The sequence below is a fragment of the Zalophus californianus genome, chromosome 15 (assembly GCF_009762305.2).
Source record: "Zalophus californianus isolate mZalCal1 chromosome 15, mZalCal1.pri.v2, whole genome shotgun sequence".
Taxonomy (NCBI): domain Eukaryota; kingdom Metazoa; phylum Chordata; class Mammalia; order Carnivora; family Otariidae; genus Zalophus; species Zalophus californianus.
Genome location: NC_045609.1, coordinates 81,657,568 through 81,681,803, shown reverse-complemented (window position 1 = coordinate 81,681,803; position 24,236 = coordinate 81,657,568). Strand labels below are relative to the sequence as shown.

At 53.6% G+C, this 24,236-nt stretch overlaps 1 protein-coding gene and 1 long non-coding RNA gene across 3 annotated transcripts; both read left to right on the top strand.

Moving 5' to 3' along the window:
- Positions 1-425: 425 nt before the first annotated feature.
- LOC118356318 (collagen alpha-1(I) chain-like) lies at positions 426-9,816 on the top strand. Its single transcript, XM_035724138.1, has 5 exons — positions 426-567; positions 874-1,362; positions 1,418-1,695; positions 2,010-2,214; positions 9,618-9,816. Exons 1-5 carry the CDS (start codon positions 426-428, stop codon positions 9,800-9,802), a joined length of 1,299 nt encoding a protein of 432 aa, XP_035580031.1. The 3' UTR covers positions 9,803-9,816.
- A 636-nt stretch (positions 9,817-10,452) lies between these two features.
- On the top strand, positions 10,453-16,842 carry LOC118356313. Of its 2 annotated transcripts, none has more exons than XR_004819637.1 (3): positions 10,453-10,525; positions 14,641-14,929; positions 16,653-16,842. It is a non-coding gene; the product is annotated as an uncharacterized LOC118356313 (long non-coding RNA). The 2 variants fall into 2 exon arrangements; XR_004819636.1 differs by having other exon boundaries at positions 10,482-10,710.
- The last annotated feature ends 7,394 nt before the right edge of the window (positions 16,843-24,236 follow it).

Genomic DNA, 24,236 nt, shown 5'->3' with positions numbered 1-24,236 from the left:
CATGGCCGGCCGTGCTTGCCACATCTGGGTGCACTTTAGCAAACCAGCAGTGAGCACCTCTCCCCTGCTGCGGGCCGGAGCAGGAGTTTTTTTTTTTTTAAATGTGAATAGACGGACAGGCCTAGAGCAGCTCTCCTCGGGATGCAGGAAGGGTTCCGCGGTTCCGCGGCCCTTCCTGTGGCCTCCAGGCCCTACCTGACGTTTCCTCGGCACCGTGGGGTGCGGTGCCCTGCCGGGACGTCAGAGGCCAAACCAAGCGTCTGGGCTTCCAGAATAGCCATGCCTGCGGCCTGCAAAGGCCCGACCTCACACCCCTCTTCATGCCTTTCCTGCTCAACGTCTCAATCCAGTTCATAACATCTCAATATAGTTTTAAAACATCGACACTGGGGGCTCCGTTCAGCCTCCACGGGAGCTCTTGGACGATGCGCGGCGACCTCGGGGAAGTGAGAGGAGTTCGAGGGGCTCTAGGGCGCAGGGGGAAGAGCCTTCCCAATCCTTGGCCGCCGACCCCCTTCGCAAACAGGGCTCCAGTGCCGCAGGTCACGGGCATTGAATTTAATCTAGGTGCGGCCGGCGCGCGGCCTGATCCCTAGCTTTGGTGTCCAGACTGTAACCTCGCGGCGTCGGGGCGCAGCGCAAGCCTAGGACCCCTACTCTCGGGCCCGCGTCTCCGTCCCGCGAGGCCGGGCGCTCCCACCCAAAGCAAGGCTTTTAAAAATAGCCCCGGCGAGATCCAGGCAACAGGAAGGAACATTTTTTTTTTTAATGTGTAAAAAATGTTTTGCTTCTTGTAGGGAACACAACCGCTGCAAGTTCCAGCACACAGGGCCCCTCCCGCGCACCCACAGCCATCGCCGCCTCTCCGGCAAGGCGCGGGTACCGTCTCCCGGATCCGGATTTGGGGAGCGCAAGTGCCCCCTGTGGCCGGCCCGCGCCTGACCCCGCGGGCCAGAGAAGGCAGAAGCAGCCGGCGCGCGGCCCAGGAGGAAGTTGGAGCCGCGGGGCCGGGAAGGGGGCAGGTCGGCGCCGCGGACCAGGCGGGGGCCCGATGGGGCCAGGGCCACCCCGGGGCCCTGCGCCCAGGCCGGCCTGGGCTCGCGTCCCCCCACGTGGCCGGCCGCCCGGGGCCCCACGTGGAAGGGGCGGAGGAAGAAGGGGAGCGAAGGGAGGGCCCGACTGCCGGCCGCTGTAGCGGGACCCCCGCCCCCGCCGCCGAGGCCCCAGTGTTTCGCGAGGGCCTCCCGGGCGGGGCCGGGCCGGGGAGTGCCCGCCGCGCCCGGCCCCCTCGCCCGCCAGCCGCGCCTGTGTGCACTTTCGCGGAGCCACTAATCCCCCGAGAGAGCCGATTTGTAGTGAGGAGTATCTGTAGGGGGCGAGGCCGGCCCATGTGGGGTTGTGTCATTGGTTTGCAAAGAGAGACCCCGCCTTTACCCAAAAAAAAAAAAAAAAAAAAAAAAGGAGCGAGGAGTGAGCGAGCGGCGACCCTCACCTCGCCTCCCGCCTCGCTCCTGCGCAGCCGGCGGGCACCGGGCGACGCGGCCGGCGCCGCTTCTTTCCCTTTCCCTTTCTCTCCGTTTTCCGCCTCCTTCCCGGGAGGAGAAAACAAATAAAGAAGAGCAAATAGCCGGGAGGCGCAAGGCATCCAGGACGCTCCCTCCCCCGATCCAAGTTGGAATTAGCATCCTCTTGGGGGTGAGCGCGGCGCGGGGCGAGCGCGGGCCGGGGACCCCCAACGCAGCCCCCTCCCGGCCTGCGGGCGCGGGGCTGGGACTGGGGTGGGGAGGATCGGGAGCCGGGTGGGCGGAGGAAGGGGGTGGGGTGGGTGGGGAAGTAGGAAGAGGCTCGGCGGCGAGGGGAGGAGGAGGAAGGGAAGGGGAGGGGTAGGGTGGGGAGGGGAGGGGAGGGGAGAGACAGGGAGGGGAGGGAAGGGCGGGAGGGGGAGGGGCGGGGAGCTGGAGAGATTAAGTTTTTGTGTGTGTGTCCCTGTGTGCGTGTGTCATTTTAAGGTGGCCCGGGAGCGGCCCAGAGAAGCCGGCGGCGGCCCGAGGAGCGAGGGACCGAGCCGGGAGCCATGCCGCGCTGAGGGGGGGCCGCACAGCCGCCGCCACCGCCACCGCCGCCGGGTGGGGTGGGAGGGGCGGGAGCCGCCGCCGCCGCCACCGCCTCCCGGGTGGGCGCCCTTCGCCGTGGACGCCGGCGGCCCGGGACGAGGTAAGAGGGGCCCCGGGGGAGGGCTGGGGCCGCTGCCGCCCCCGCCTCACCTGCGGCCGCGGGCTGGGGGCGCCGCGCCCGCGCCTCACTGCGCCACTCGCCGTGTGGGGGGGGGAGGAGGAGGGCGAAGGACACGGAGCCGGCATCCGAGGACATCTTTGGTCTGCGCCCCCGTGTCCCCGCTTGGCGCCCGGGGGTGGGAGCCGGCCTGGAGGTCCTTGCCTGCCGCCCCCCGCCGCCGATCGCGCCCGCCGGTTGCCGTTTGTGCCAGGATTTTTGTTGTTGTGATGAGAGTTGATGAATGCGAAGTAGGCGGTCACCTTCCTTCCCATCAGGATTGGCAAAAAAAAAAAAAAAAAAGAAAAAAGAAATCCCGAGCGCGGCGGCGTCCGGAGGGCAGCGGCGGCGGCGGCGTCTCGGCGACGGTTTCCTAGGCGCCCCCGGCTCCTGCTCCCCGAGGCCGGTGGGTGCGCGCGCGGGGGCCGCCCGCGACCCAGGCCGAGCGCGCGGCGCGCCGCGGGGACAATACGGCCGGATCCCCCGGGACCGGGAGTCCGAGCGCGCGGGGCCTTAGGCTTGCGGGGCGGGGGTGGGGGGAGAGCGGGGGTCCGCGGGGAAACCGGGGCGCGCGCGGCTCAGGGCCCCCAGGGGAGCGGCCCCTGCTGGCCGGGGATCCCGCGCGGCGCCCCGAGAGCGCAAGTGAAAGAAGGGAAAGGAGGCGAAGTGGAACCCTTTTGTTTTGCCGGCCCCGCATTGTTGGCTCCTCCGGGCAGCCCGGGCCACATCTGCCGCCGCCGCCACCACTGCCGCGCCGGGCTGGGCCCGCCAAAGTCGCAGCGGGGCGGGGGCCCGGGGCTGGCCGGGCGGCGGGCGCGGGCGGGGGCCCAGCGGGCCGGGCATTTCCTCTGCCCGTCCGCGCTCCCGCGGGCACCACTTCCTCCTCGCCCGCCGCCGCCGCCGCGAACCAGGTCTGCCCGCCTCCCCCTCCCGGACTGCACTTTTCGGGTGGGGCGAACCAAAAAGAAAAAGTTTCGCAGGAGGGGCTGGCGAGGGCGCGCCCCGGGCGGCGGGGACCCGGCGCGGCGTAGCGACAGCCGGGCCGCCGCGGTCGCCTCTTCCTCCTCGTCCTCTGCGGCGCAGGACTGACCCGCGAGGCCGAGGGGAAGCGCCTTTCTTTCTCTCCCTCCCGCTTTGCCCAGCGCTCCGGGGCAAGTTGGGCAGAGGCGCGCGGGAGCCGGGGCGCGCCGGGGCCTTTTTCCGGCGGGAGGCCCCGCGGCGTAGCTGCTTGCCCGCAGCCCACGCAGCGTCCTGGTGCTCGGAGGCCGCGGGCCCGGGAGCTCGGCGCGGTCACCGCCGGCCGCGGCGAGACACACACGCGCACACACACCCTCCGGTGGCTCGCTCTTGGCCGCGGCGGATGGTCACGGACCCTGAGTGTGCGTGTGCGCGCGAGTGTGTGGGGTGGCCCCCCCCACCTCCCGACCCCGAGTACTTTTTCCGGAGGCAGCCCCAAGCAGCAGTTGGCTCCAGGGGTCCCCATGTTTAGTATTTTACAGGAGAAAGGAGGAATTTTTCGTAGAAAACCCCGCTCGCTCTGCGTCCTTGCGGTGGCCTACGTCGTCATGCCGGACTCACTTGCCCTATCCAGGGTAAACAGATCTTTCTGGATTTTTTTCCCACCTTTTTTCTCCAAAGATTGGAGATCAGGTTAAGTTCTTAGAGAGTCAGATATGAGTGGCTTGAAGGGTAGACAAGAGAATTGTATTCTATAAATATGCATTGGGAATTTAAAATGCTAAGTGCCTTATTTGCAATTCTGTTGGATATTCTAGAGACTGGTATATTTTTATCTGACATGGATAATTTGGAGGGGACGTATATTTTGGTTAGTTTACAAAGTGATTCTGCCTCCCGACTTTGGCGAAATATATTAAACTCCTACTACTTTTTCAAAGAAGATTCTCTACTAGGTGCTTGGGTTCAAAGACAGTTTTAAAATTACCTCGTGTTCAGTACCTAAGACTGCTTTTCTGCCTCTAGGCAGTAGAACTTCACAGTAGAACTAGTTAGTTTTTTTGTACTTAGGAGAATTCCAGTGTTTTGAAAAAAATTTTTAAATAAATCCTTTACATTTTGAAGTAATGCACTTTAAAGGATCTTGTTTTTATAATCATTTGATTTCAAAGAGTACTTCTTACAGCAATTATAAAGTGATATTCAAAATGCTAATTAAACAGTTTAAGTCAGCAGCTTTAATATTGAAACAATTTCTTTTCTTTCTTTTTTTTTAAGTAACAGGGACTATATCTTAGAGTTGAAACACTAAAAATCCTTTTGTCTGCCATCAGATCTCTGAACCTCAGTGACACTCTCCTGTAAAAAAAAAAAACAAAAAACAAAACAAAAAAACCCTGGTGCCCTTTTTATTGCCCCCCAAAGAAAAGTTAATGAGATGGTAGGTTTCAAGCAAAAAAGCAGACCCTCCTTCTTGCAAAATATGCTTACAGTTGCCATTGAAGTTGTATGTTAGTCATGAATGCACTTGCCTTTAATGAAGCCAGTTTAATCGTTCACACTTGATCAAGTATAACAGGACCAAACAAAGGAAATAAGCCAGCATATTTCTGTAGAGCGTTGAGGGGTTTAGTGTAAGTGTTGATGTCAGGTCACCCCCTCCCCCCACTTTGCCCCCAGTACAAGGGAGTGAGGGTTGAAGGCAAAGGGAATTTATGGCACTGATTGGTTTTTCTGTGCCCCAGGGGTTGGGGACCCCAGTTTGTCCCTGTAGAAAGCAGTTATTAGAGGGAATTTTAAAATCTTGGCTTTAGAACTCGTTTTGAACCTGACAAGGTGCTTTTTGGTTTAATCCTTTTTCCTGTTTGGGAAGATGAGGCTAGGGGGGTAGGCATGTTGTCTCCCTCATTTCTAACTGTACCTCAGTAAGGCTGAGTGGAGGGTGGTGTGGCTCTGCAGTTTGAGCTCCAAGCCCTGTGTTATTTATGACTTCACTTGGGATCTTTTGAAACTGGCCCTTGAAAGGGTGTTCTCCTGGGGGAGGGGCAGGGTGAATTACCTTTTCTTAACTGTGATTTTTCTAAAAAACTTCTTTGTCCCTAAAATGTATTTCTTTGCTCGGCACAAGTTGCATCTTATTCTGGGACTTAGTCATCAACTCAAAGAAATATTTGCAAAGTGTGTCTTCTTAAGGTTAAGAAAGTAAAAAAGTTTGGCTACTTAAAAACAAATACTAGTAGCATTTTAAAAATACACCGGTGACATACTTTGTGAGATATTTTGGCCTTTTAAGACTCAGGGCACACCTGTTCCTGTCCCTGCAGGGTCGAGTTTGCTTTCCTTGGCATTGTTCATCTGGTCGTGTACACAAGATGAAACAGGAAAACTTGGCTATCTGTATAATCATTAACTAGCCAATCAGTTATCCTTTCAGGGAATAATCGATAAGTTTACTCTTGATTTTTAAGCCACCCCCCCCCCCCAAAGAAATTGCATCTCTAAGTCTGGGAAGTGTTTTAAAGAGAGATGATGAAACACAGCCACACCAACAAACAAACAAAACTACAGAGTCAGCCCGCATCTCTTGCAGCATTCGGAGTAGCTAGCTACAAGGTCAGGAAATGATGAGTGTATAAAATCAGAACTGAACAAGCAGTGCCCGGGGTTTGAAAAGGATATTGTTGGGAACTGTTTAAAATACTAAAGCAGAGGGAGCTCAGGATGGCTCACACCACTTGAAATCCTTGAGATTCTCGCGGATTAAAAACAAAAAAGGGCCCGCATCTCAGGCACACCCCTCCTTTGAGATCTAGCACCAGATTGCCATTTACCAAAAGTCCTTTTCCTTCGTGAATCACTTTTGAATGCAGTTACACCCTCTGCATTTAACGCTTTCCCTAAATGGAACAAATTTAAAGGGGAATGGCCATCTCCGTTGTCATTTTTTTTACCACTGTCATTTCAATATAGAAGGGCTGTCATCATAATGTATGTGAGTGCAGCCCGGGTCCCTCTGTGAATAATCTTTCTATCAGTGACAAGCGGCAGGCTAAGTGTCCTGTGTCCCTGATACAGGCCGCAGGCATATAGTCATAAAGTACATGATCAGGAGAGGAAATTTATCTGTAGGGCAGGGCACAACTCAGGTAATATTTCCAATGTATGGCTGATAGTTCCATCACAGAGGCTGGAACACAGTTTTGTAGTAATTAAAAAAATGGGAGTGCAGTTTGCCCAACCCTTTGAAGAGAAGTACTTGGACTTAGCAGAAGTGACTCGGTATAGTGAAATATCGGGGTGCCTTTTCCTCCAAGATCTTCCCGTGAATCGCTAGCTCAGGAATGCTCGCGTGGACCACTGAACAACTTTGAGTAGGCACATGAAAATGCTGGAATGGATACACTCTGAGTCCACACTGCCTGGGTAGATATCAGTTTTCTCCCTTACAGCTGGTGAGCATGTCCTAATTCACACTGCTGCAGTTAAAGTTACAGCACACTGGGAAAGGAGGGAAAAAGCAAGTCTTCTCCCCACGGACAAGCTCGAGAAGTTAATTTTTTCTTCAAGTCTGTGTTTGATGGAACATGTATCGAAGATGTATGAAAGGTTTTTTTTTTTTTTTTTAAAGCCCTATCTCTGGATTTGGAAAATTATACTTAATCATTGCTAAAAACTTCAGAACCATTTTCAAGGTGTTCAGTGTTTCTTTTGATCATGATTTAATGGATGGTATCCAGAAGTCATGAATGTGACTCAAATGATCCTCACAAATTAATGTTGGGGCAGAATCTGCAGTTTGCTTTTTAGCTCTCATTATTGATGTTTAAAGCCTAAATTTATGGCTGCACTTGGGCATTCAGGACTTCCCTGCTGAAAAGAAGGACTTTGCACATTGTGCAAAAAAAAAAGGGGGGGACTCACAAATGAATACAGAATGTACAATAGGGAGAGAGCCTGGCCATTGTTTGTGTGGAATGTTGACAATGGGAGCCAAGGGGCAGTTTGGCCTTCATTCTTCCAACTGCTCGAGAACACAGAAACTTCAGGAGCTGTGGACCGATGGGAACCAGAGGCACATTTATCTGCCTTTGCCTGGCATGGCAATGTGGGCCACTGGTCTACTCCCTTTCCAGAGTTTTCTTAGAAGGTGGTCCCTTTTGGACTGCTAGGGACCTTTGTGGGCTCTTCTCTGTAATCTGCTTTTTTGAGTAAAGATTCTAAAAGTAGAGAGAAGGGTTCTTCAAAGACAAGTATAAAAAGCAGACTCCCCCCTGCCCCTCAAAACAATTTTAAGAAATCCTATCAACCCTTACCAGAAATTGAGGCATTTCAAGTCGCAAGAAGCTGTTGTGTTTATTTTTATTACTCCTCATGTTGAAGTAGTTTTTAAGCTGTTTGTAGTGTTAGGGAAAGTAGAGCTGAAGTGAGTATTTGTTGGCTTTTCATGTTTGGTTGGACAGCTGCTGCCATTTTTGAAAACAGTCCTCTGTGCATCTTTCTCCCCATTCACAGAGCCCTCCTGCTTCCGCGTGGGAACTGAGGTTCCAGAGCGGAGCCGACCCTATAGTTCCAAGTGACGGGCATTACTGTGTGCTTTCTCTTTTGCCGCTCTACCCTAAGTGGAATCAGTACAGACATTGACTACCGTTGGGGGCTGATGCCTGGTCTGATGTTACCGAGGTACCCTTGGTTGAGAACTGGACGGCCAGTTGACCGTTCCGTCTGTACCAAGCCCATCCCTCCTTGAGTGAATGTTTCAGAGATGATCTGATTTAACTGGCCAAAAGTTTGGCTTAATGTTCACAAAATTTCTGATAAAATGGTTGGGTTCTTACTCATGGGGCAAGGGATGCCTTTGATTTTATGGGGAATTGTAACTTCTAGATAATAGTAGAGACTTCATTTTTCCCAGTGGTATTTAGAGGATGTTAATCCCAAATAGCTGTCGTTGTCTGAACTTGGTGGGCTGGTCTTTGGTGGTGGTTTTCTGGGAGTCCAAAAAAGTCTGGGGGGTAGGGAATGGTGGTGAAGGGGGGGAGGGCAGTGCTTTTCATCCATTTGGTTCTTAAAATCTTTCCCACTTATAAAATGCAAAAAAAAAATACGCACCTTCTTTTGTGTTATTGCTCTGACTCCCTTCAAAAGCAATCTATTGATCAGCAGAAATGTGCTTTTTGCATTAAAATAAGCCCTTAATTACGACTTGCAAGACACTGTTACTGGCTTGAAGACTGATTGGAAATAGTGGCAATATTTCTGTCTCATTCCAGCCTACATAGTGGCAGGGACTGGAAGGGCCTTTTTAAAAGATGTGTAACTTAGGTGGCGAGCGGGTCTTTTCCGCAGCATCGGGGCTAGCCAAGGGATTGTAAACTCACTGCTGTGCTCCAGCCAGGCCTGAAATCTGGCCTCTAGCAATCTGTCCAAGCCCAGGACAAACAAAAACTTCATTATGGAGTCAAGGAGTCCCAGGAAGTTCTACTTTAGAAGGAACTGTAGACCAAGACCGCAGAGGTCAACTCCTCTGGCCTAATGGGATTTTTTCCCCTCCAGTATGGCAACTTAAAAAGCCTACCTAATGTTGAGGCCTAGCAGAGAGCCAGTAGCTGGGTGTAAATGGCCCAGTCAACCTGGAAGTGCTCATAGTGTTCCTGCCCTAGGTGTGTGGGAGGGGGATAAGAGGAACTGCAGGTGAAATTCTTTTGCTGTAGGGGGTGTGAGGCTGGGAAAGGGTTTGTGCACCTTTCCTGCTGAATGAGCTCTGTCTGGGACTTTATTCTTTTGCTGATGGATGTCTTTAGTGCGGTAGGCCTACAAGCGCAAACAAAGTCACAGTATATCATCTGCGTGTTCAGGCCCAGGTGGGCTAGGGAGGGGGTGGGGGCCACATGGCTCTTTTGGATGGTGGAGAGCCCGCAGTAAGTTGCCTGCAGTAAGCTCCCAGGCCCAGCCAGCAGTGAGCAGGGGGAGGGCTCTCAAGAGCTCTTGTCCCTGTCCCGGAATGGCTGAGGGGACTGGGAATGTTCTGCTTGGAGGGGAACAGCCTCACTTGGTCACATGGGCTTGCTTTGCTGGGAGGGATGAGTCTTGGTGATGCCAGGGAAGCTTTGCTGGGAGGGACGGAGTCTTGGTGACACCAGGGAAGCTTTGCTGGAGAAGCTGCTGGGCCAGATGGTTGCATGGCCTCCTAGCACCGGCTGAGCTTGGCGGACTGCTGTGTGAGGTGTGGTTAGGTGGGACAAAGCTTTCCAAACACCGGAGACCACCAGGGCAGCCTTCACTTGGGGACACTTGCCTAATGAACTGGGTGGGGTTGGGGAGAAACGCTGCATTTTCTTTCCAGTGGCGGTGACAAATACTTTTCAAGTTTTTTTCTGTCTCTTCTCCAGACTTCGAACTGTGGTCTGGCCGATTGCTCCCATCTGCCCTTCAGGGACGGGATGGAGCAGGAGGCCCAGCGTGGATGCCAAGTGGGAATGATATTTCTCCCCAGGAGCACTCAAGAGATGTACCTTATTCCTTTTTCTCAGCGATTTCCGGTTATGGGCTAGAAGTCACTCCAGGAGGGCAATGAATAAAGAGTATATTTTTCTGTACGGATATCAGTATGCACATATAAGTGCCTACACGTAAAATCTCAGAATGTTTTTGATCTTAAAACCATTTCGCAGTTATTAATCCTCGCGAAGCTCCTGCGGGCTAGGTAAACAGAACAATTGCTATAGAAATAGTGAATCACCTCCCCCAACTCCTAAAAAGGCTGGTGTCCGCCTCTGGTTTCCGCAGCGCGCTGGGGGTGTGGGGGCCCCGGGAACCCCCACGTTCCGCCCAGACGGACCACAGGGCGACTTCCGGTCTCCTGCTCGACTCTGTGATGCCGGGAGGGCAAAGTTGGGCCTGGGGGAAGCCTGGCCGCCGCACCTGGCCGCGCTCTACCTGGAGGGGGCGGGGTCTGGCCGCGTTTCCCCGCGCGCGCCCGGACGGTCGGGGTGCTCCGCCCTGCTGGAAGGACCGGCCTGCCGGCGTCTGCGGTTCCCCGGGTGCCCACACCCCCTGACCTCCGCGGCCCGCGGACCTGCCGGCTCCCGCCCTCCCCTCCGGGCCCGCGCACCTGGGGCTCCGCCCCCCGCAGGCCCGCGTACCTGGCGGCCCCGCCCCTCCCCCTCTGGGGCTCGCGTACCTGTGCCCCCCTCACCCCCCACCCCCACTTGACACCGCCGGAAGCGCCCCTCCTCTGGCGCTGGCCCTTTCACTTGTAAATAGCAGCCGTTTCTCGCCGTGGGGAAGTCCGCTAGAGGTGATAGAAATGGCCCCTGCCCCCCTGTGCCCACTTCCTCCTTCCTCCCACAGGCCATTGTGCGGGGTCTGACCCCGGGCGGCGGGGGTCCGGCCGGACGCGGCCCACACCCTCAGGGACCTCCGCGCTTCTCCGGGTCCCGGGGCGGGACGGGGAAGGAGCCGCGAGACGACGCAGGACCCCAGGTGGGTCCCGAACCCGCGCCCGAGGCCCGGGGCTGAACCAGGTACCTGGCTGGACCGTGCCTGAGCCACCCCACCCCCCCAGCGATCGTAGGCTCCAGGAACCCCCAACCTCCTGTCTGCCCCCCCCCCCCCCCCCCCCCCCCCCCCCCCCCGCCAAGGGGACAAGGAGGTCCGTTGATCCGCGATGGCGGCGGAGACGCTGAAACGGTGAACGGCCGCATCCTCACGACTTGGCCCGCTTGGCATCCGGTCTCCTGGGCGGTGTTGGGGCCGCGCTCCTCTTGCAACCTTCCAGTCTGGGTGTCTTACTCGCGCTAGCGGGAGCGCGGCGCTAGTTGCTGCGGGGAGCTGCGAGGGCTACCCAGGCCTTCCCCAGACCCCAAGTCCAGGACAAGTGACCTTACTCCTCTTGTCACAGTGCGGCTCCTGATGGGCCAGTGAGTGTAGAGCCAGGATGGCCTAGGGCTTTTCCACTTTGCACCCCTTTTGTCCTTGCTGGAAGAATTTCTGTGTGTTTGATTCTTCCTGTTCTGGCCGACTTAATTTGAAACTCAAATCTACCCCAGGCCCTTTTTAAGTAGTACTCTTATTTTTGTTAAGGTAACAATATAGCTATGGTTTATTGAGCATTTACTTAGTATCTTTGTCACTCCCACACTTGGTGTATGTTGCATTTGATCTTCACAGTAAGGTGGGGTGATGTCAGGTGCCGGAGGCACTTGGGTGACTTGCCTGTAACCCCTTGCCACAAGTGGCAGTGCTGGGACTCGGATCAGGCTGTTGGCAGTGGGGTTCTGGCAGGATTCCTTGGCAGAGGAGGAACTCCTCCTGTGTCGGGAGCCTGTCCTGTCACCCTGAGAGCAGAGGGGAAGTGAGAATTCCAGGTCTACCCCAAATCTGGCACGTTCTCCCCAGGATTCAGATGGGCTTCTCAGAAACAATCCTCTTTCTCAGGCCCGGGTTGACTTCCACATCACATGGGGCCATGAGAAGTCTGGCTTGTTTTAATTTCCGCCTTTGATTAGTGATCTTTTGTTAGGATCTCACAATCTAATGCCAGGGAGGAATTTCTAGATAGTTTCCTGGACAAGGCCTGTTTTAAATTCCCTACACTTTTTGGATTAATGAACAGCATGGCTCCCGATCAGAAGCCTCGGGCAGGCTTCGCAGTCAGGGGCCCCCTTGGATGCATGGGGAGAGTTCTGCCCCTCTGGATCACGGACTCACTGTCCAGGCAGAGAGTAGACATCCCGAAGGACCTCAGTAGCCAGGCACCGTGCTGTTTCTCCAGCCGTGCTCCTTCATTTACCCTCGGATCCTCTCCCTGATAGAAGTGATGGTGTTTTACCGGTGAAGAAACCGAGGGTCAGGAAGGTTAAGCAGCCAGGGGAGCCAGAAGTCTAGTTAGTTCCCAGTCCATCCTGAGCTGGTTTCTCTGTAATTGATTGAGACTTTGGGCTTTTGGTTGGGACTTGGGGATGGCTTTGCCATGATAGCCAAATTAGACCCCTTCTGTGCTATCTCATTTTCTCCCTTGCTTCCATCTTGGTGTCTGATGCAACCACCCTATCCCCTCCCAACACACACACACACACACACACACACACACACACTCTCTCTCTCTCTCTGTGTGTGTGTGTGTGGCTAGCTTTCACAGTGCTTAGGCTCTCTTGGTGGTAACATTGGATTTGGTGGCCAGGTATCATTTTGTCAGACTCAGATTTCCAAATTTGTGGTCTAGGTTAGTGATCTCAGATTTTTTCAAAACCAGCCCCCCTTCTTCCTGGGGTGTGCCCCTTTCTTGGGGAGGGGCTGGAGGTGGTGGGTGGGATGCTCCGTTCCCTCACTCTGGCTGCTGTACACTTTCCAACAGGACTCATGATGCACCTCTTACAACGGGAGTTGCTTCCTGGGTTCAACGTGGGGGCATCTGGGAGAAGAGACTGGGAAGATGGGGAGGATTTCATCTGATTGGAATAGTCTGTTTGCACCATTCCTGTAAAAACCGGCCAGAAACTTGATTCTGCTGGGTAAACCTCCTTTGGGTGGCTGCCCTGCGTTTGTGTTGGCCTTAGCAAGGAATTTGAAATCATACTCCTGAACAAAAGGAGCAGCCTTCTTTTCAAAGAGTCTATCAGAGAATTGAAAGGGAATGGCACAAAGTTGGGTGTGTCCTGAAATCCGGAGAGGAGCCTGCCTGGGTGATTAACTCACCTAAAAGGCACCCAGAGCAGGTGACGAGAGAGCTCTCACTGACCTTGGCTTCCTTTAGGGTAAGGTCCCCCAAGGTGGAGATTTTCCTGAAAAACAGGCTTTCCTCTACTGACAAGATTTCCTTCCTGCCCTGCCGTGCTCCTGACCCTTTTGGGAACACGTGTGTGCTTGGGAGATGCCCAACATAGCTGCTCTGGCTCCAAGGCCCCCCGGGGGGTCTCACTCAGTCATTGCGTTCTGCCTGGTCTGCAGGGCTGAGGGGAAAGGCCAGGAGGGGCGGTGTCTCTTGATCAGCTGGTCACTGTAGCCCTGATGTGCTGGCTCAGCTCTAGTTTAGGTAATGATTGTATTCTTTCTATTTTAAGTCCCCCGTGCAGTTTTCAAACAGGTCTCCATTCTGCTTCACTCCCCACAGAAGAGGGGCTGTGGTGGGGCTCAGTCAGCCGCCTCGGTGGGACAGGAGAAGGGAGAAGCTGCTTCGGGCCGCACTGCCTGGAGCGTGGATGGGGCACTGGGGTTTCAGGCTTCTCTGCATAGGCGACGCTCTGATGTCCCTTGTAGCTTTGTCAGCTTTTGCTGGCTGGCCCCACCATGCAGGTTCTTGATGGGAGCCAGGGGTCATGGGTGGCCTCAGAACCGGCCTTCAGATCTGTGGTGTAGAAGGTGTGTGTCTCTGCCCTGTTCCACGTTTCAGGGTTCCCTGGCTCTGCAGAAAGGCCCCTGAGCTTGGCATCCAAGTCCCTCCAGCAGGACACAGGGGCCATCTGATTAGTGCCCCACATGCCCTTGTTGGTGCCGTGGTTAGTACACCAGGTTTCCTAAGACCCGATTTTTCTCCACCTTGGCCTCTGTGCGGGGTTCAGTTTATTCTCCTGCTCTTCCAAGATGCTTGTTGCTTTTCACTCAGGGCTGAGAATTTTTTTTTTTTTTTAAACACACATCCTTTCTTCTCATTTCTCAACTAAGCCTGGGATTAAGAATGTGGCTTCAGCTGACAAAAGCCAGGAGATTTCAGAATTAAAGTTGGAATTCTATCCATAATGATGTCTTCCTGAGTATTTAAGGAGGACTTTGAACCGTGGGTAATTTTTTTTCCTTCCTAAACTGGCCAGATGTGCTCCGAGTCGTGGGCAAAGGAAGCAGCTCCACGTGATTTGAGTTTTCTTTGTGATAATTGTGAGCTTGCCTTATTTGAGTCCCCTGTGTCCCAGGGGCACAAAGGGAAGAGGCTTGTGACTGGCTGCTGTTTGGGTTGTGTTCTTACTGTGTGTGTCACACGGGCATGAGAGCTTCGAAGCTGCCTTCCTCCCCCCCCCCCCCCACCTCAGCAAAACCACTTGAAACGCGCTTTGCAAGTATAACTCTAGTTCTTTAAAACGTTTCTGCACAAGAGGGATTAAAAAGTTGGGTTTTGTTGTGTTTTGCCGTGATTCCCTCCATCATCTGGGGCAGCGGCCCAGCAGGCTGGGCCGGCCGGAGGCACCGAGAGAGGACTGGTGGGAGTTGGGTCTGGGTTCTCCTGTTAGTGGGGGAGGGGGCGGGGCCAGTGCAGGGACCACTTTTTGGCCTTGCCTGTAGCAGGGAGTTTTACAACCTGGTGATCCCTCGGCGTGGCAGGCTCCAGGGTCAGACCCAGAAGCTTTCCCCTGAGCCATCCCAGCAGCCCACTTGGGAGCCCAGGGTTACCAGTGTTCTCTGCCTGTTCACACTTCCCAGGAGGGAGAGGAGAGGTCCCACAGAAAGGTCGTTGAATGTCATCCTTCCCAGACTGATGCTGGGCCCAAGGAGAGCCACCCCATCCTCAAGACCTTAGGAGAGGCAACAAGATAAACACGGACTGATCCGATGGGACGGACGGTTTGAGAAAGTGTGTGGCAAAGGAGGCAGGGAAAGCTGCTTGACTGCATTCGGGATTTACTGAGGCCTTGGAGAGGACTTACCGTTTCTGAATCTAAAATGAGGATCAGAATTATAAACTGCTTGGAACAGGCCTGACACACCATAGGTATTTGTTAAATTTTTAAAAAATACAAAATATAGACAAATAAATCATCCACTTCTGCCTCGAGGTGCTGTGTACCTGTTGGAGCAGGTTTCCTTGTGTGTCCTTCACACCGTCGGGGTGGAGATCAGAGAATCCTGACCTCAGCAGTGGAAAGGGGTTCCCCTTGGGTGTTGGGGGACAGGAGAGAAGGCTCCCTGGGCTTTGAGATGGGGCTTGCTAGTCACAGATGGTGGGCTGTGTCCTAGGGGAATGGCCGCCCAATGGATGGGAGGTTTTATCCTTTGCACACGAAGGTTGGGTGAATTTTATGGAGCCTGGTGAAGTGCTAGGTGAAATGGGTGTGTAGTTGAATAGTGTTTGAGGGTGGGATATCCAAATCCTGGTGCTGTTAAAAAAAAGTACAGGGATATAAGGGTGGTGGCTGGTTAGGTTAGGGAGCAACCCATCTTCTCGATGATTCCTGGGGCCAAAGTGATGACCCAAAAACCATTCAGGTTGTTTTTAGACTGGAATGCTACTCTGTATTAGGTCACTCTGAGAAATGCCCAGTAAAATATTTACTTTCTCTTTAAGAGCTACTTTCCCTTACCAGAGAAGGAAGAAAGAGTAGCGTTGGGTGCTGCCTCTCTCTGCCTGAGTACGGCCCACATGGGGGCTTGGGCCACCCCCTGCTGCAGCTGCCCTGGACAGGTGGGGTCCACTGGAGAGCCAGCCCTGTGTTGAATTCAGCACCACTGAGTGCTCCGCACCTTCTCTCCAGAGCTGATAAAGCACAGTGCAGGTGGGCCTGACTGGCCACATTCCTAGCGGAATTTGTGTAGGAGAAGGCACTAGTCAGCCCCCTTCCCTGTCAGCATTTGCCTTCACATGCTCCCATCCGATCTCCAGGTCCCGAGCGGGCAGTAGGAGGGTTGGTGCCTGTCCCAGAGAATGGCTTGTTGGGGTTGCCTTCCTGGCACGTGGTGGGCACTTGGTCCATAGCAGCTCTGGTGACTGGCCCAGGTCCAGCTGGGTGACCAGCTTGCTGCATGTGTTCCTGCCCCCTGGCCCTGGAAATAGGATGGTACTTGCTCATCTCCTCCCAGGGCAGTCATCCACTCATGGGGACTGACTGGGTGCCCACTAGGGCCCGGTGCTGTGTGGGGGTGCACATGACCGCCCGGGGGCAGGGCTCCTGCTCTGCATTTCGTGTTGGGCTCCAGGTTCAAGTAGTAGGATCTCGAGAGCATGAAGTGGTGAGGCACAGCCTGGGGGGACTGTGTTCTGGGAAGATGTCCTACCGGGGTCCGTGGAAGGGACAGTTTGTTGCCTTCAGGGTGGGCTGGTCATTTCATGGACCAGCAGTTTCTTTGGGCTCAATTCATGCCATTAAAAAAAAAAAAAAATCTCCCTTGGAAAGCAAGATGGTCCTTGAAAATGCCCTTGGGAGGCAGCCGGTGCTGGAATGTGAGGACATCTCAGGGGTCAGGGACCAAAATGTCATACTTCCACATTTGCAAATCCTAGGGAGTGGTGTTCAGTAACTAAAGGCTAATGCACGTGGGAAGGGCTCAGACATTAGCTGTGGTTTGATCATCATCATCATCATCATCATTGGTGGTGGTGGTGGTGGTGGTGGTGGTGGTAGTCTAAGAGGAGTGGGAACCATGGGTAGTACCAGAAGCTGTGGTGGGTGGTAAAGTAAGTGCGACTAAAGTTCCCTTCTGCCTCTGCCTTTTTCAAGCGATGAGCTGCGTGCCTTGCTACATCCCTGTAAAACATCAAACTGGAATTAGAGGCCTTCCGGGATCACGGAGAGGTCCTTTGTGCCCTGCTGGGTCAGCACAAGTTGCCAGCACCCCTCAGCCCACCCCCACCCTAGGCCCTGCTCCGGCCTGCCCCATGAGCAGAGCCCATGGATTCCGTGCGTGCGTTTAGCGGTAAGAAGCTGGCTGTGGGCTTGGTGGTTTTCACATGAGTGATTCATGCAGTCCCGAGGGAGGGCCTGTGCCCAGGTGGTTTGAGAGGGTGTCCTCTGGAGCAGGGCTTCTCTGGGGTACCCCCTGGCCAGGAGTCAGTCTCCTGGAGCTCCACCCAACATATCTTTGGAAGAAGCTCCAGGTAGGGCCAGAACAGCTATATTTTTAGCAAACTCCTCCTGGTGGTTCTTAATGCAGCCAGCCCAGAACCTGCCAACTGCACACAGATTATCTTTCTTCAACAACAAACCACTCCCCAGCACACATACATACACTTGAGTCTAGTGAACATTTGGCACGACAAATGATTGAAAGATTTTATATGTCTTGAATAACCCCGTCCCCCTCAAAATCTGAATGAATAGATTTGGAAATGGGAAATATGGATTGCTGCCCGACCTAGTCTCATTTTTGGGTTTTTTTGGGGGGGGGGGTTTAAGAGGGATTCTTCACCCCCTAGAATAGCACCAGGCTTTCCTAGGGACAGGAGGGAAATTCTGCATGTACCCGTTAACATTGGAGCTGGTTCCATACTCAGATGCACTTGACATGGAACTCTCTCTCTTCTGACTGGCCAGCAGCGTCCACCAAGGGGGGCTGGGCTGAGTGTCACAGCCTGCTGGCAAGGGGAGAAGTTGGTTTTACAAATTACATTTTAGTACAATATGAGTCACTTCAGGGAAGCACACTTTGGAAATCTGGGTACACAAGTCAAGGATGGGTGCAGCAGCGGGGTCAGTGACTTGCACGCTGGCCGGTGTGAGCGTGAACGAGATCAGCACCAGGCACATCTGCCTCATTTTGCAAGTGAACAAGTCAACCTCCAGGAGCTCTTGTGAGCTGATGGTATTATTTCCCTGTGTTGCCAAACACAGATTTGGGGACAACACCTTCTGTTTTAGAAATGTAAGCAAACACATTTTGTGGCAGATTCTTTTTATCTTAATCAGTGGATTTATTAATTAGTAGGCTTCACTGAGGCTGATAGCTTATGTTTCTATATAGATGACAACTTACCTTTCTTCTGTTTGTAGAAACGCTTTGTCATCCAGGAGCTTGTTTTGTTTTTTAGTAACAACCCTTAATGAGACAGTGAGGAGGTGTGGTTACTTCCCACTTGTGGAATCCACTGAGGGGTCTCACAAGCCATGTGGATGGGCTCACAGTTCATAAATGATGGAGCTGGTTCTGACCTGCCTCTTCTCTACCAATACCAAGCTGTCTGAAGAGTGGCTTTGTATTCAGATAACCCAATTCTTTTTTTTTTTTTAAAGATTGTATTTGTTAGAGAGAGCGTGCACTGCGCACATGCACACCTGCATCTGAGCGGGAGGAGGGGCAGAGGGGAGGAGGGGCAGAGGGAGAGGAACAGGCAGACTCCCCACTGAGCTCGGAGACCCGATCCCGGGACCCTGAGCTCATGACCGGAGCCGAAGGCAGATGCTTAACTGACTAAACCATCCAGGTGCCCCTCAGCTAACCCAATTCTAAGGATGAGGGTGTGTGTACAAATTTGAAGGCAGGGCGGGGGTGTGGGGAAGTCCACCCAGTTTGAAGAATCTGGAGCCTTTGGTGTGAGTTCCAGGTGCTAGGGTCAAGGTGAGCTTGAAGAGGGGGCATGCATGGTGTCCTCAGATGAGTGATCTAAGGGGCTTCTAACTCCTTGATCTGAGGTTGTTAACTGTGGTCTTGAGCTTTTTGGCCCTTTCTGGTTTGGGTAACTGCTTTCTGGGGGAAGTTTGGGATACCTTTTGAATTACACACAGAGACATTTACTGTGAGAGAAATTCCAACCATTACCTTAACCATTACCTGACCAAGTGGCACAGGGATAGATGCCCGGGGCCACAATTCTGTTTAAATACGAGAAGTAGAAGCCTTTGGGTCCTAGCAGTTTCTTTGGGGGCTGCTTTTGGACTTGGGTTAGCAAAGAAATGACTTTATGATTTATGGTGTTTATGAAGACTAGCGTACCTATCTGTTCTCATATAGACAACTTAATAGAGATTAAATACAGAATAAAGCAGAATGCATGAACGAAGATATTCCCATAAGCAATATTGTAGTGTTAGGCAGTGTAATTATGTTTTGTACACTTCCCAATTAAGCAGTTATGCATTACTGGAAAAACCACCTTTAAGAGATTTAGGAAAGCTTTATAATTTTGTAGATCAAATAAAAATAGATGTATCATATTTTATGCATAGGGTTTAAAATTTTTACGTTCTATGATAAAGTAACTCAATTTGGATTGATTTGTGGAAATTTATGCAGTGACACCGAGATGAATTTGCTTTTCTGAAAATGGCCTGTTGAACAAAAATCCACTTCTTGAGCAAATAGAGTTCCTACTGTGCGCCAGCCTCCAGGTGAGAGCAAGGAGGGTTTATCCTGAAGTTCAGCAATGTACTGGTGACCTTGCAAGAGCTGGAATGGGCACGAGGGGCTTCTCCAGGGCATGGGTGGGCGGTAGGTCATCCCCAGGCTGAGGGGTCAGGGATGCTGAGCTGCTGGAGGAATTGAAAGACATCCGTGGTGCTCTCCTATGACTGAGGATGTGCTGTGTAGAGCTTAAGAACATAACTTCCAGATGTGCATTTCGGGTCCCAGGACACCTGCCCCCCTGGTGAAGTCCTTGGGACGTGACCCCACTTCCTTATGCCTGAGTGTCTTCACTGTGGGGTGGTGGGTGCTCAGGGAATCTGTGAGGGTGAAGTGACTTCATGTATGGCAAGCCCTTGACATGCGCCTTGAGGAAGATCTCCAATGTGGGCATTACTATTATTATTATAGTAGTAGTTAACGTTGGAGTAGAGAGAATGAAGTGTGGGAGTGGGAAGGACTCTAGGTCTGAAGAGGCAAAGAGAGGGCCCAGAGGGTTGCGGGGTGGCCCTGAGTTCAGATCACCACGGCCAGACATGGCTTTTTTTTTTTTTTTTTTTTTTTAGATTTTATTTATTTGCGCGCGCGAGAGAGAACAGAGGGAGAGTGAGACGGAGAAGCAGACTCCCCGCTGAGCAGGGAGCCCGATGCGGGGCTCAATCCCAGAACCCTGGGATCATGACCTGAGCCGAAGGCAGATGCTTAACCAACTGAGCCACCCAGGCGCCCCAAGACATGGCATTTTAGAGCGATGGCCGTGGTGCCTGGGGGACTGGACCCGCTGTGGACTCGGTGGACGTGGGGGGTGGAGGAGCTATCAGAAGGGTGCTTGGTGCTCAGTCGAACAGGCCCAGGTGACTGACAGGTGGTGGACAGACAGGAGGACAGTGGGTCAAGTACTTGGGCTGCATGCACGGTGGGTCAGTCTTTGGGGGTCTGCTCAAGGACTCGGGCTGCAGGGTGGGTCAGTCATCTCTAAACCCAGCTCATTTTACACTAGAGCTTGAGTGTCAGCTTCGCTCTGAGCTCCTGCACATGACCCTGTTTTGTTCCTCCACAGAGAAGCCCAGGTGCCAAGATAGGGCTGAGGGCTATTTTGTCACTGTCACTATATCCTCTGCCCCCCCCCCCCCCACGTCGGTCATCTTCAGGGCCAGGGATGGTGGTGATCCTCTTTAACAAAGGGGCCAGCAAGGGAAGTCTCAGGTCTTGTCCTGGCTCTGCCCTGAGCTTGCTCTGTGACCTTGGATGACCTCCAGCACTACCCCACTGTTTCTCCTTCAGTGGGTGTCCCTTGGTTCTCAGGATTGGGGCACGCCTGGGGTCCCAACGCCCTACTGATGGGGACTTGTTAGGCTGGGTGTGGCCTCCGGGGGCTCTCGCGGGCTACTGGCTTGGCCCTTGCACGCACATCCCACGCTTCCCCAGGATGACAGCAGCAGCCCTTAGCAAGGGTAGATCCAGTCCCTCTGGGGATCTTCCTGAAGGGAGCGGCGGGGCGGGGCTGGGGCGGAGCCTGTCCGTTCCTGGCTTGATCAAATGGGCTTGCAGTTAGATTAAAGGGACCCTGACAAGGCTCACTTTTTTAAAGGGACCTCCTCCGAGGATCGAGGAGACTTTGGGGTAAGAGCAGTCAAGGCACGGTACTTGAGGGGAGTCTCATTTCTCTTTTCCCCTGCTGGAGGCAACAAAAGTGTCTTCCCTGACAAGACTGTTCTGAAGTGCGGCTGAGTTTCAGGGATGCTGCCAGTGTGTGTGGAGTGGGGTCCTTCCCGCTGATGTGGAGACCCTTCTGGGGGTTGGGGATTGGGACCGAGGTGATTTCCTGGGGCGAGCTGGAGGCTGGGGTCCCTGCTCGGACTGCAGTTGACTGCCCAGGGGAGGATGTCTGTTTTATTTGTTTTGGTCTTTGGTGGAGATCAGTTGACTGCCCAGGGGAGGATGTTTGTTTTATTTGTTTTGGTCTTTCGTCGAGATGGAGGTTGAGAAACTTTCACATAGGTGTAATTTACATACAGTAAGATTCACCCTTTCCGCCTGCTGTTCTGTAAGTTTTGACCAAAGATATGTAAACACCACGTGGCTGCAGAACCAGTTCCGTCACGTGTTAACGGATGAAATCGCCCCTTTTTGTTAGTATAGAAAAGCCAGCCTCGGAAGTTTGGCAAGGTAGGTAGATGTGTCATGTGAGGCACATCTGTAATGTCTGAGGTCTCACTTGGCTCGGGGGGCACTCTCCAGTCACAGCAGATAGAGTTGCTTGAGGGGCAGGCACCGACGCCATCCAAGGATGTCTGAGACTTCAGGCATTTGGCCCAGGCTGGGCAAGATAGATCCAAGGTCAGTCCCTGGAGTTGGAATCTTGTCTGCCCCATGAAACCCCCAAAGGTCCCCTTTTCTCTCCCCAGAGGGGTGAGTTCCAAACCCATACATACAGGCCAGGGTGCTTCTCAGGCCATTGTCCCTGGGCTTCCTGGGGACACGCACATAACAGCTGCTCACCCTCCTCCACACAATGTCCTGCCAGCCCCTCTTGGAAGGTACCCGGAGACAGGTGCTTCTCTGTCCACCCCGGCTGCTGGCTCTGGGTCCAGAGGGATCAGGAGTGACCGCCACGTCACTTGCTGCTTCCTCCTTTCTCCTCCTTGGGGGAAGTGGCTTTGGAGCAAGCAGCCAGTGTATTTCCTGTGTGCTGTGGTCATTCTGTGTTCTGTGACTCCTGGGGACACGGGGCGGTGGGGGACTCAGGTCTCCATTTGCCTTCCTGCAGTGGTTTGGGGAGAGCCTGGAGGGACTAGAGGACTTTGCTGTGGGAAGGTCAGTGGCTGCCAGATCCAGCTGTGGATCATTCCACTGGCTCAGCATCCCACCCCAGTACCTTTGCACCAAGTAGGGTCAGGATCTCTCTGAGGAGGGTCATTTGTAATGAGGCACTGCGGGCGTGCAGGAGAGCGCCCCCCATCACACTGCATGGGGGCCCAAATTGACTGGCTTTCTTCGTAGTATTTAATATTCTATTTCCGTTCAGTTGGGGGGGAATTTAATGAAATGAGCCTGGGAATTTTTAAATTGCTAGCTGGGGATCGCTGCATTTATCGATTTTTCCGGTTGTTGCTGGAAATGTCTTCAGAGCTGGTTCTTTGCTTCCCCACTAGGGCCCCAGCCTCTGGGTGGGTGAGAGCACTCCTCATGCTGGAGGGGCTCACGGTGCCTCGTGCGTGCGTGTGTGTGCACGGAAACTCTTTGATGCCTGTGAACTCAGAGTCAACCTGACCTTGGTCCTGGCCTGAAACTCATGTCTGAGCATCCCTGTCCTCTTGGGGGTGGTCATCTGTGGGCTCCCATCCAGTGAGTGGATGGAGACGCAGATGCATATAGGATTTGGGGGAGTAGCAGGAAGGTTGGCATCCCATGTCCCGGGGGAGCTTCAGAGGCCAGTATTGTCCCAGGCTGGAGGGCCTGCAGGACCTGGCTGCAGCAGGGTTCTCCGGGCACACGCTGCCATGACAGTCTTGGGACCCCAGTTCCCTGCGCAACCCTTGGGGCTGGCGGGGGGAAGACACCTGCACAGGGGCTGGGGGGAAAGATACCTGTGCAGGGCCTGGAGTTCTTACGGGAAAGGTTGACTGCATACAGATAAGAGAGAAAAGTGTTTTCTGCCCCGAAGGGTGTCAGCAAGCATGGCTGCTCCATCCACAGCAGTCAAAGCTCTCGGTGGATGGTTTCCCGTGGCCATGGTGCGCAGCTGTGAGCGCACAGTAGGACCGTGACTCCAGGCCGCCCAGGGCCTTCCCAGGGCCCTCCGTGGGCTCCGCGTCTGTGTCCACAGGGTAAGTTCTAGGTGAGAAGCCACTCCCTTGGGTGGATCATTCCAGCTGACTTGGAGGGAAGTGAATGGGCAGCCACTCTGCTTTGCCGGAGGGGTGAGCAGCCTGCTATTATTGTATGCCCAGGCCCAGGTGGAAAAGAAGAACATTCTTGAGGTGTGCACGTTGTCAGATGACTATTTCAAAGGGAGCCAGTTCAGAAAAGCCTTCGCCTGTGTTCGAGAATACTAGAAATACATTCCTTTGGTAGATAAATGATAATACAGCTGCTTTTTTTTGAGTACTGGGAATGTGCCAAAGAGGAGGATAAAAAAAAATAAATATCTGGTGCATCCGTAATAATAACAGCGAAGTGCCTCTCACGGGCTGAAAGTTCTTCAGCGTGTTCGGCTCAGGGCAGCTCAGTGGCTCGCAGGGACACAGCTTTTTGGTGACAGTTGCTGCATGGGAACCTCAGTAGGACTGGAGACAAGCCCATTCCTTCGCCGAGCCAGCCATCCGAATGAGTCTGTGGACGTGCACAGGTGGGTTTGGGTTTCCTGAGTTGTGCGTCTCACACCCAAGAATTGAGGTCTCGCAGTGAAGCTTCGAGGCTCTGGAAGTGGACAGGCATTTCAAGAGGGTGGTGCTTTCTGAAGACACATTTCCGTTTACATTTGGGTAGTGGTTTGCTGATCTAATTTTTTTTTTTTTTTTTTTTAACCTTTTGGCTTGGAGAAATTTTCCCTCCGGTTATGGTAATTTTCCTTTCCTGATATGTAAATTGATTACAGCAGCTCTTTCAAGTCTTGCTCATTTGATTATCCACAAGCCTCCTTCTGCCTCTTATTTAAACTTATTTTTAGCACAGTCCTTGAAACCTCAGTGTGAGACTGTCCATCTTCTGCTCTCTCTGAGCTGCCGAAGGTCGTTTTAATCAACCCCATCCACCAGTTGCCTTGCGAGTCATGCTAACGTGGGAGGAACGGGGCCTCCTGGATAAGGCCTGGTCCGCTCTTGAGTGCGAGCTTGCTTCCTTCCAGTCCCGGCAGGACCGGGATGGACGAACTTGACCAGACCAGCAGCTGGCCTGGATCCCGCAGTTCCATCCACGCTGGGGTTCTACGGGCAGGAGGCAAACACAGCCACCGTTGACACCAG